The sequence below is a fragment of the Plectrocnemia conspersa genome, unplaced genomic scaffold (assembly GCF_051122295.1).
Source record: "Plectrocnemia conspersa isolate PC_06_02 unplaced genomic scaffold, ASM5112229v1 ptg000012l, whole genome shotgun sequence".
NCBI lineage: Eukaryota > Metazoa > Arthropoda > Insecta > Trichoptera > Polycentropodidae > Plectrocnemia > Plectrocnemia conspersa.
Window position 1 is genome coordinate 7,455,733 of NW_028277176.1, and position 13,737 is coordinate 7,469,469.

A 13,737-nucleotide genomic window follows, 5' to 3' on the forward strand; every position below is an offset into this window, starting at 1 on the left:
ATTTTAAATTGAAAATAAAATTAAGTGCATCTAAATTGTAATGAACTTATTATTTATAATAAATAAGGATTGGTTGAAGTATATTAAAATCAAAGTTTGGTCAATAGGAGAGCGAAAAAATAATTATCACTTCTCAGAAGGCAAAAATTCACGTCAAAAGCAATAAAATCGTGTCGGAGCCGTTGCATGCGACGGTGACGGCACGATTTTATTGCTTTTGACGTGAATTTTTGACTTCTGAGAAGTGATAATTGTTTTTTGCGCTCTCCTGTTGTTCAAAATTTGGTTGAAATATGCTTCATTTAATTTTTACTACTTGAAACACGTAATAATAATATAAAAGTCATAGAGCATTAAATAAGCGAGCAAGTTTTAAATGTCTCTGTATCCGCGATTTAATTGCCACATTTATTATAATATAAGCTACTGATTTTTTGAAGCACTGAGAATATTACGATCTGTCGTAAAACGAGCGGACTTCTCACACGAATTATTATCTTTTTTATCTCAAATTTTTAACGTATTAAAAATAGATTAACCGTTACGCGGCACAATGTCATCTCGACAATGCATCTTTATATAACGACTTTACGTTACGATTACGGTGGCAATCGTTAACCTTTTCTCTCGTGAATAATTACGGTTGATGCACGATAGGAAACGGCGACCTGATGTCATTAACGCAGCATCAGAATCTCTCTCCGGAAATTAATCATCGAGACTTATGTCAACGGATCGCGATTAGATATCTGTGTCCGGGCGGATCCCGATGTGTAATGATTGAAATTATTGTAAACATATTCAATATTGCCTTATTCGATCTTTCTGGGAATATGGGTCTTTGAATGGCCTTTCTACTTTCTACGTTGATCCGCTGATAGTTGATACACATTCGCGTAATACACACATTTGCCATTTTTATTGCCGAACACAGCCGCTTTCGAATGACGTAGATTATTCATAAATGTCTTAGTCATGAATAATCATAGTTATGCATAAGTTAAAATATAATCGAGGTGTGTTGAAAAAAACGGCAATTAATATTTATATGTGTAAATTAGGAACATATTTTCGGATGTTTTAGTCGAGGACGTGTTGAAAATTTATATGTATGTTTAAATTATAATATAATAAATACGACTGCCACTAACGATGCCAAATGCAGTCCTTGGCAAAGGCTGTAGACAAAATGTCCTACTGAATTTTTAATGTCACATTTAATGTCTTGAAATTTATATTAAATATAAAGTATAAAGAATTAAGCTTCAATGTACAAAATCAATAGGATAGAAACGTAGATTGGATTTTAAGCAATAGTTACTTGGGCATACATCTGGACTTCAAGCTTAAATTTAATAAACATATTCTGGAACTTAATACTAGAAGCGTCCCTTAGACAGATATTTAATAGAAAAGCGCACTTACTACAAAAAATAAAACTTTAATTTTTATTTCAACATGTACCTACCCGGTATATTTAAAAAAAAAATATAAGTCATCCAAAATAAAGCTATACAAATAAATTTTATATTAGCTTTTAAAGAACACTATCATTTTCATACCATAAAATACCATAAAAATATTTCATACAGCGTACTAATCTCGTGTATCGATGACGAGAAAAACCACCTTAAATTTGAATATAAGCACAAAATGCCAAAGCACACATTGTTTTAAAGGCTAAAAATCATCAGCTAATTTTTTTCACATGAATTATAAAAGGTGTTTTAGATTTTTTTCTTAATTAGAACCATTAACGTTTTATTCTAAATTCTAATTTTTTTAATTGTAGCCAATAAGAAATTTCTATTTGAAAAATTATTTATATAATTAAAATACGCGTTTTATAAAAAAAAGCTTCAATATCAAATATTGTGCAAGGTGATATTTTAGATGAAAAAATATATAGTGACCCTTAAAGATATATTATTTTAAGAAACCCTTGATTCAGGATTAATAAAACGCTTATTTCAAGAGCGTTACATATGAACAGCATAACAATTTATCAAAATATATATTTACTTTAGTGATATTGTAAATGTACAATATATTATGTTTTGAAGTTAGATTGCAATTTTATTTCTACAGATTTTAAAATTAATTATGGAATAATTTTTAATACATAAAATGTATTATTTTGTTCGTTTTTAATTAATCACTATCACCAGTGAGATTAGGAACATCTCGGAAAATCTACAGTGAAATCTCTATATAACGAATACTGAAATAACAAAATTCCCAGTATAACGAAGCTTAAATTTGTCTTCGAAAAACCTCCATACAAAATGTTTTCATTGTAACAATGACTGATCTCAATATAACGAAATATTTTGATCCGAATTTAAGAATAACGTTACAACTTAACACAATATTTCTCCAAATTCAGTTCGTCCTTGATGACATTCAAGGTGTTTAGACGACCCTCAAACTTTTTTTATAAAACATTTTTAAACAAATTTTATTGTGTTCATTACAGTATCCTTTAAAAATGGATAAAAAATATCTGTCAATCTTGTAAGAGGTATTTTGATGCTATAGTATTATGGTAATTAAAAATAAAATAAAAATATATCATATAACGAATTTTTTCTTTGGTCCCGTGAGTTTCGCTATACTGAGATTTCACTGTATATGATTACGATGGAAATTAAAATTATGTAATATTTACAAGTAACGACCTTCCATACACGATAGAAATTGATAAAAAAACATTAGGATTCATTGGGATTTGAACCCATGTCTTTAAAGTAAAAAGATTTATACCATTGCATTTCAAAAGTGTTAACACCAAATGGAAACATAATTATTCGTTATCGATTAAAATGAGAGGATTTGCTACAAAAACTATGGTAGCTTTACTACGCATAAATTTTAGAGATTCAAAAGATTCACTCCTATTTTAAATAAGCTACGCTTAGAAAAACACTGTTTTTTGGTAATATTTTGAAAATTCCTTATTTTTTATGGTGCTACAAGTTTTATTTTTTTTAGCAAAAATAGTAAACTTGTTTTCAAACATTGAACTGTTGTTTCATTTCTTCATGTAATTTAGGATTAAATAATAGCATAATAAAATAAAATATTTAGTAATGTATTAAAAATTATTATCTTTCATTAAAATTTATTGCTTAAACTAATCATACAAATATAATACGTTAAAAAAATATTTTTTTTATAATTATTTCCAAAATATTTTTAATGCAGAAAGGTTATGCATAAATTATGTTATAGGTATATATTTCTTAATATTAAATAACCTTCGAAATAAATTATCTGCACCCAATATTTATTAGCCAAAGTAAGTCACGAGGTCCCCTTTTATGCACTTTATCTCACTAGACGTCTCGTGTCAAACGCGCGTAATTCTTCTAACTAAAGCTTTAACAGCTAAAGCCGCAGCGGGTGGTCTAATTAACTTTTATCTTACACCATTCCGTCGGCAAATGAATCTGTCAGTGCTTCACATTTAACGATCTCTCACCGGTAAGGTGTTTGATTTATGAATCGACGCAGAAATACGGGTCGGAGCGAAAAAGTGTTACGTGAAAACTACCGATGTTACGAATATATAAATGCGTTAAGAGCATTGAAATAATAACGTGTAGTAGTACTAAGAATAAAAAATATATTATGCCAAACACTGCAGTATGTATTTCACGGTGTCAAACAAGCGGGAGAGGTCAAACGTTGCCAAGCGTGAGACCGACCGCTGAGTCGATTTTTCATCTCGATGCGGGGCATCAATTTTTGGCTAATGAAAATTGATTGAAATTATACGAGAATTGTGTCATTAGGATGTAAGATTATTTCTTAAAATCAATAAAGCGTCTTACTATGTTCAATTCATCTAATAACCAGTAATCTTTAGCTCTATTTGGCGCTTTCTTAAAAGCTTTTATTTTTATATTATTTTTTAAAATTCTGAGAAAATTTCATTACATACCTGGAACAGTAAATAGCCAGAGTCGTACATCCAAAAGTCGTCTGGTGCATTCCCAGGCTTCGTTAATTGTATGGCTACACATCTTTGCAGGATGAGTTGGCAGCGCTGAGGGGCTCCACGCCCTGGACTTATACTGCTCATTGTGAATGTTTTATTTTTTAATATGAAGTCATATTAAAAACCTGAAATATAAAAATATGTTATTTTAAGAAATAAATGTATTTTTGGATTAACTTATAATATGTTTATAATAAATAAACACCGCAGTGCATTTATTGAGTTTTGGAGTTAATTAATAGATTCCAGCATTTTATTAGTCTTACGCTTAATATTTTTTAGTTTAAAGCCAAATCTTTCAATAGCCGTTTCATAAATTCTTGGACACATCTTGACATTGATCATAAGGTTCATCGATCTTTAAGCGAATAGCAAAACAAGTTTATCGTAAACAAGTTTATAAAACAAGTTCAAAAATATTTTCAAAGCATTTTTATTTTAGAGAAAATTATACAATGCCTATATTTATTTTTATAGATTATAATGCAGTTGATGAGTCTGAGAATAAGTTTATTGATTTCAAAGTAATAAAAGTCATGCACCTGCACTATTTTTAGCACCCAACGCACGCAGAGTTTCCGGCCGCCCAATCTTTCGATAACTGTTTTATAAATAACAGTTTTAAACATATCTTGACATTGTTGAATTAATTGTTAAACAAATATCGAAACAGTTTTATCAAATAAGGTAAATTAATATTTCGATACACGTTTCATAAAGAACAATTTCAGACACATCTTGATATTTTCAATTAAATTTATCAAATGTTAAACGAATATCAAAAAAGTTAAAAAAATATTTTAAAGCTTTATATTTTAGGAATGAAATATACTTAAACAGTGCTTGAAATATACATAAAAGCAGTGAAATATACTTAAAAATTTTCCAAATTTATTTTAATGTACAGTAATGCAGTTGTTAAAACAAAGAAGTATTTTTATTGGAAACTCATGAAATATTACATCTCATCATATTTTCGGCACCCTACGCGCGCAAAAATTCCGATAGCCACGGTTTAAGACACATTTTAACATTGTTCATAAAATTAAACGACAGTTGACCAATTAATAAAACAAAAAAATGTTTTCAATACATTTCATTTAAGTACATATCTTAACACATAAAATATTTGCGTCTGTCTTTTTCCGGCACCACTAGATTGCTATTGATAATACCGAGTAAAAGTCGCATTATTTCTTTACTCTCAAATTTTTTATCGCATATTTAAATATATGTGTATGTAAATAATGTGATTGTATGTTTAAATATATGTATAAAAATCTCTATATATACATTATGCAAGAATTAAAATAAAAAAAAATACTATATTATTAGTATTTTATTTTTATATTGTGATTATAGCATTTTTTTACTTGTTGGTATTAAGAATTTACTCTGATTTGTTTAAGGTTGCTATACAATTGGGTAATATATTTTTTATATTGCTTTATATTGACTGACATGGAGCCACTGTTACTCCACACCGAGCAAGCGTATGTAATTTATGGTATAACGAGCTCTTTATATAGTTTTATTGGATTAATAATGCGCTTTTTTAAAAAAAGTACAGTAAGCCCATGGACCATAAAAGGATTAAATATTTGAACATTTAAAATAAATATAAGTAAAAATTGTATGTAATCATTTTACCGATCGTTCACACTTCGACGGCAATGGCACGATTATACTGCTTTTGACATGAATTGACCCTATGACTACCTCGTTGAAAAGAATTTGGTTTTAATGTATTTCATATAATTATCATTTACAGGTAATTTCAAATCAAAAATCGTATTTAAATATGTAATCGTACCGTATTACATATTTATTAATTATTTTTTGTCATAATTATTTTAATAAATGTTAAAGAATGCTAATTTTAATATTTTCTATATTTTTGTTTATTAACATTAATATACTGTTTTCGACAGTGATAAAATAACATTTTAGGTTATTCTTTGTATTTGTATTTCAGACAATGTCTAGTGTAATATTTTACTAATAAATTACTGATATTTTGAAATTAAATATATTTGATAATTATACTGATATTAGCGTCGAAGTTATTATTTATTTAAATAGTATTTTATATTAAAAAAATTATAAATAAATATAATAATATAATAATAATTGAAACCTTTATTAATACATACATATATGTATGTCTATGAAAGTTTTTCAGTTCAAAAGTATATACGCTTAAAGTTCACATTGGGCGTAACTCCAATAGCTTTGTTTTAGAAGATAAACTAAGTACCATTGTCCCATTTCAATGGTGCTGGAAATGGGTGCCAATTTGAGACTTATGGATTTACTCAAAGAACCGTATATTTTATATTTTTCTTCTAAGAAAATTCATATTGTTATTTTATCTTAACATGTATCATTTAACATTACTATAAGTTTTAATTAAGACTGTTCTAAGCAATTAAAAAATATTTTATACATTTTTATTCAATTCGTGTTAGATTCCTTTATCAAGTTTGTGTCATATAGTGTCTATTTAATTTACATGTAGCTAGAATAAAAAATGAGCTATTTTTGAAGACTACACTGTGGCTATAGAATGACATAAAATTTTGTTTTAGTGGGATTGAGCTGATGGAATAAAGCTTAGCAAAAATCTTCATCCTTATTTAATATCTACCGGATTGACCATAAATAAAATTTATTAATAAACTACTACTTAATATTAATATTAATTAAACACATAATTTAGATTAAGAAATGTACGAAATTATATCATGTACTATTTTGTGATGTATATAATAAATACATCAATCAAAGTTTATTAAAAATAGTTGAAGTATAAGATTCAAAATTTTTAATTGTTTATTCCAAACTTTCTCTATACTTATTCTGATATATATATCACAAATCCCATTCATTACCACATGGATTATGTGCATTGTTGCGATTAATAGCTGTGCTTTGATGTGTAAGCATATCACATACGAGTCAACATACACATGCATATTTTTAGCTAATTAAAGCATATTTAAATTGATTTGTAATGCTAAAAAATATATTATTTTGGCATATGATTTTAATTTTAAAGAACGTGTGATTAGAAAATATTTATTACAACGCATAAATTAAATGGTAATGTAAGGAAAAGAGCGCTTTCACTGTTAACCCAGGGGTCTGAGATTCGTCGAGAATTCAATCGTTTCGGTTTGGGAGAGAGAAAAAAGTTCACATGATATCAAACAAAACGACAATAATATGCACTAACAATCACTTTCACTGAGGATGAATGCTATCGTAGACCACTAAAAATATTCGGATAATGAAAAGCATTTTCCCCTGAATTATTATGCAACGACAGTGACGTGCACACAATGAGATTGTATCGTATGTCACGTCTCACACAATTATAAATATATAGACCGATTGTTATGTCAATTTTTCTCTCTCGCCATATGGACGAAGATGGTATTGTGAACGTGTGAAAAATCCACTCTAGAGCAAAATCTGTAAATGGAATGAAATTAATATTTTAAACGAGTCATAGCGTTGTTCTTATTGAATTAACAAATATGGTTATTCTTTTAACAATTTGTATAAATTATTTTAAAATTAAGATATTTACCATCAGATAAAAAAACTAAATAGCTAATTATATTCACAACTATTTTTTTAATACAATTTTACTTTCTTTATAAATATAATAAAAAATCATAGTCTATCATATTAAATCATAAAAGTGCAATTGAAAAATAATTTTTCTCAAAAGTCCTTTGTCAAAAAATGTCTATATAAAAAATATATCTTTGTGTCTATCATACTCGATCCAAATGTAAGATAATATGTATTGTAGACATTTGACTGATACGTAAAATTATTAGCATTGGTATACTACTTAAAAGTATAAGCATACAATTTATCACTCAATACAATAAATATTATTGCTCAAGCATTGCATATTGTCTATGTAATACGCTGATCACATCGGATGATTACAGTTCACAATATAACATACCAGATCTCTATCATTGCTTTTAGATTGCCATCTGGTATGTTAAACTGCTAAGCTGTGTCAAGTACGTCGCATTACCGATTAAATATCAACGATAACACTCGAACTTAACTAGAAAGTTAAGCTTGATGCGTAAACAAATAATTCACACGTTTAACGTTCGGACTTTTAACCGGTCATTGCGAAATTATGCAGCGGTTTGTACAACTACATACTCTCCAGCAAAACAAGTCGATAAATAAGCTTTAAAGAAATTTATATAATATATAATAATGTTTGCTAGATACAATGTTTTCATATGTATATAGTGCAATGTTCAAAATCAGTGTCTGGGGCCAGTGCCGGGTGTTTCTATCGATTTTCTCGAATGCACTGGCAGACGGCCAAATCGCTTCGTTCAGCTGAAAATCCACTGTGGCATTTTGATACTGTAATGCAGGTAAAACGTGGTGAGAGCTTAATTGATTTCACGACGAGTGCTTCTCTTTATTGATAAATACAACCGATGGATATTATTTAGGTTAAGCGTAAGTATCATATTAATCATATAGTATTATTTTTATTAAAAAAGTTTGTAAGTGTATTGAATAAAAAAAATATGAGTTTTTCACAAACTTTGATATTATATGGAGACCCAATAGTAATAAAATTTTATTTGACGCCTTGTTTTGAAAGCAATTTATTTAAAAAGCTTTACAAATTCTACAAAAATACCAGTATTAAATTGAACGCAGTGAATTTTATGGATCATATATGTATATAATATTATTATATAATGTATGTATGTATATACTATTATTATATAATACGAGCAATTTTTCAGATACAAATAATTAATAAATTATAATATTTTATAATAAATATAAATACGAAAAAATACGCGTATTTTTTTTATAAATTATTTTGGGTTTTAAAAATATTCAATTTGAGTTGACATTATTTATTATGGAAAAAAAAATGCTTTAATATACGAGCACTTTTTACAAACTTAAAAGTTCCACTCTATAATATATTTAAGAACAAGAAGAATATTATTTGTAGATTATTACCATCGATTTATAATTAGTATTGCAAAAAAATATATTAATAAATGTTTTTGAATTAAAACACTATTAAATACTATTTTTCTTTAACCTTCATTTTAGACGATTTTTTATGATGTTTAACTGTGTATATGTCTTATAATGACAATAGATTTATTTTTCCTATCTTATTCTAAAAAAACTATGATATACAACAATCGATATAACAACCAGTGGCATCATAAACACAACAAAGTTCTATAGAGTATTTACCGATCATATTTTTTAGAACTAAATAGTTCTAAAAAATATTCTATTTATTCAAATTAAATATGTACTTTTATTTTGTAATATATTTAAAAAAAAAACTAGTCTGATTACGCGACAATAGCAAATTTCTTATTTTATTACTGTTACACCTATATATGTAGTAGTTTGTATAGAATAAATTTACAGGAAGCAAAATTTCTAATGCAATACTAGCAAATTAAATAAATTACCTTCGACAGAATTAAATATTATACTGATAAACGTCTAACATAATTTAAAGTATATATATATAGAACTACTATAGATTGTTTTATAGCAGATATAAATCGATTATTTTTTTTAATACATTATAGGCTTATAGCTGTAACATGTATAACTATTTCTTATTCATTTAAGATTAAGCTGTTAAATATTTATATTAAATGTAATGGCTAAAAAAATGAGCAACATATAGGAAGCTTCGAATCGTTTCAATTATGGCTTTCGCTTGCCAATTTGCATGTTGTGAACTCGAATTACTTTCTACGTCTATTAAAAACGAGAGCTTTGGAGGATTTTTTTGATCAAATTCATTTCGATTGTGCGTATGGGCACAATAACATTGAGACCATGTATTATAACAAATGTTGCATTTTAAGAGCTCATGGCCTGCACAATTTATCATTGGCTCACACGCCATGTGCCTGTCGTCGGGAAAATTAATAGTCTTTAGGGTCATAGAAAAATCTAAAGCGATTCACCGACCGGTGAAATGGTAGCTCGAGTCGTGACTCGAAAAGTATTTGAATGACAAGGTCGCCACCGTTGCTCTAACAACGCACAGATGTTCCTCAAACCCATTTTGGATTTGAAAAAATTGTATCGTGATGAACATAACCCAAATGTCCAAATGTCGAAGAAAGCGTGCCGAAGAGCGATGATTCGCAATTAAGCAAGTTGCGTAACAATGGCAATATTGTACTTAATGTATTCAAAATTCAATTTAATCTCTTTGTAACGTGTTTGTGTGGAACAAAGTGTTGCAGAATAGCTACATAGTACACCATGTTCCAATCTGAATGCATTCATCGCGTTTCCGACAGGTTTATTACTGATGTACATGAACGTTTTCAAAAATAGGGCAAACTGCTAACATAATCTCGTGTTACAGTAATTTCCTGCTTTCTTGGAAAACATACGCTGGATTTATGCACTGTTTTTGATCAAATACATGTATGTATCATACATATATTGCATTGTAATCGACACGAGGAAAATTATTCCATATCGACCAAACAGCGGCTTTCAAAACTCATATTTGCAATTTTGTGCCAGTAAAAGTTTCAATATAAATATCTGAAACTTTTTAGAACTAATTTTATTAAAATGTACCACAACATATTTTACACAAAGATAAATAAATCGATTAACCCTGTCTGATAATTAATTATCTTGCAACACTTACTTCAATAAAAACATCAAAATAAAACTAGTCTCTTAATAATTTAATTCAAACAAATATAAATAACTATCCAGTTTCAGTAAATGTGATCGGTAAATACTACATAGATTTTTTTTGTGTTTATGATGCCACTGACATCGATCAGTAAAATAAAACTAGTATTATTATCAGACAAAGACATACAAATAGAAGTTTAAATAAAAGTAGTCACAGAACACTCTTAAAATAGTGTTTGAATACAAAAATATTTAACAATATATTTTATTGAAATACTAATTATAATCAATGGCAATAATCTATTGATAATAATCTTCTAGTTCTTAAATATATTATACAGTGGAACTTTTAAGTTTGGAAAACGTGCTCGTATTTAAAAATACTCGTATATCAAAGCATTTTTTTAATAATAAATAATTTCAACTCAAGTTGATTCCTTTTAAAACCCAAAATAATTTTTATGAAAATGAATAATATAAAATGCTCGAATATTTTTCTTATATATATTTATTATAAAATAATTTATTGTATTAATTATTTGTATTTAAAAAACTACTTGTGTTGCGAAGCACATATGATTCCACTGTACATTAAATATCTTAATAATCTAAAAAATATGTTATAAAACTAATTTAATAATTTGGTCTTTATTATGGATTTTTAATGTGATATCGTAAAATAAAAGCTTATTTAAAAAACAATTGTTTTATGTCAAATGGATGATTTTAACAGGGGTCAGCAAACTTATTTTTTCGTTAATATATCAAATAATATCTGCAGCATATGCTAATCTGCAAAGCCATTTAGTGATTGATAATTATATGGATGAGAATAATATTTCGTTGGGAAAAATTTGAACCGTTTAAAAAATATTAATAAAATTTTAACGAATCGATCGAACTTCTCTATTTAAGAGCATATTTGTGTATTTCTTTTCTGAAATATATAAGTTTCACGAAGGCGAAAAGAGTTCGAAGCTGATATAACTGATTCAATAACACATAATAGATTGAGATGTTTCCCACAAATAATCTGTTAGTGAACATTACTATGAATAACCAGATAAAGCTGCATTGCACAATAAGCACAATGCTTCGTTATCTAATTCGATAAAAAAATATTTCACACTACACTGAAGTCAAATAGTTTTTTCTGTATTTGACAGTGACATGATACATATACACGGGTTTTAAAATGCAAAAAGCGTTACACGGAACACTGAAAACACTTTTGAATTATAATGCAAAGCAATGGGAGCACCACATACAGTCATATTTTGCAACAAATAAACCCGACAGTTGGCCGATACGTTATAATGCATACGATGAAATTTGAAAATGTGAAATTTAATTTGAGCTTGCGGCCCGTATTGATATAGTCATCGGGCCGGATTCGGCCAGCGAGCCGTAGTTTGACGTCAACGTACTTTAATTAGGACAAAACTTTGGGTGTAAATATTTTTTTAAATTTATTTTACGAGTGGTTTTAAGTTCTTTATTTTTTTATTAGCAAACTAGTTTTTATAATTTTGGCAATTCATGCATTATAGTGTCGACAAAAGATTTACATATGATTTTTTGAGAAAAATATCATTTTAATATTTGGTGAAGGTACTGTTAGTAAAATTTATTACTGGTGATTTAACCTTGTAAATAAGCAACGTGTAAGAGCTTAATATACTGTATATAAAAAAATATTGAGAAACATTTTTGATGCTAATTCATAAACAACTGTTCGGACACGGTTTATTTTGCAACCGTTTCACGACATTTATATGCTATTAAAAAAATAAAAAAATATGAGTAAATGCGTACAACCGAAAGGAACAAACTGCAAAGTTTAAAACAATAGTTTGTTCTTCGTTAGAAACATTTAAAAAAATAATCATTATCTGCAACGAAGAATAGATAATTATAAGAAATTTTTTTCATCAAATGCAGATTCATCTGCATTTGATGAAAAAAATTAAGAAACACTGTTGAAATTAATTCAGCAACAACTATACAGACACTTTCAGTAGACTTGCAAGCGTTTCACGACATCTGGATGCCTAGAAAAGGTGAAAAAATCAGTATATGAATACCGCACGAACGAACGAAAGTGAAAAACAGCGAAATTTTATAGTTGGTTCTTCGTTATTTCTCAGAAACAATAGAGAACCGCTCTTAAATTATTACTTGCGACGAGAAATGGATTCTCTGCGATAGCCAGAAGAGATAGGACAAGACACTACAAGAAAAAATATTTATTATTTATTGTGGAAGTTATTTATATACTGTTTCTCAAGTAAGGCAATACTATTTATTACAGAAAATTCATATTGCAGGGATATTGAAAAGCTATTAACCATAAAACAGACATGGAGGAATATTGCTCCATTATATTGTGAGACCTCATACTTCACTTAATATTGTTAGAAAAATTAAATAAGTTGCGAAATGAAATAAATAAAAATAAATCACATAAATAAATTGAAAGATTGGAAATTTTGCTTTATTCGTCATATTCCCCTGATATTTATTTTAAAATATTTAAATATTTAGACACATTTATTCTAAATAGAATTATTATAAAAAAGCTAAACTACTTCAAAACCTCTAAAAAAAATAATTTTATAAACAAGAGCTTTATTCATTGTTAAATCGTCGACAAAAAGCATATTTTATGGTTAGTTAAGCTTAGTAAAATTATAGCAATTTAAATCGGCAGTTTTATAAGCCAAAGTTAACCATGAAATAATATTTGATTGGTTAGGGAGTCTTAAACATAAGTTTGTGGTTTATTATACATTTTTATTTAGACTACACAAATCTTAACATTACAGAGCACAATAAAAGTATTAAGCATCTCCAAATATATTGTTATATAGTGTATCGAGAATATCTAATAAAATGTTTTTTTTTTTATTATTTAAAAACGTTTTATAACCTTCAAATCTCGGCTCAAAAACTAATGGGTAGCGAATCAAAATTTAGTGAGCTGTTTTACACTACATATAATAATTATTTAAAATAAATATTAAAATACA

The 13,737-nt window shown here is 27.6% G+C and overlaps 1 protein-coding gene across 1 annotated transcript in view; it reads right to left on the reverse strand.

Moving 5' to 3' along the window:
- ko (Stork-head domain-containing protein knockout) overlaps positions 1-13,737 on the reverse strand; it is a 160,105-nt gene that overhangs the window by 44,983 nt on the left and 101,385 nt on the right. The window contains exon 3 of the mRNA XM_088200178.1: positions 3,944-4,125. Coding sequence (XP_088056304.1) covers positions 3,944-4,084 — 141 coding nt within the window. The 5' untranslated portion in view covers positions 4,085-4,125. The remainder of the gene's footprint in view (positions 1-3,943; positions 4,126-13,737) is intronic.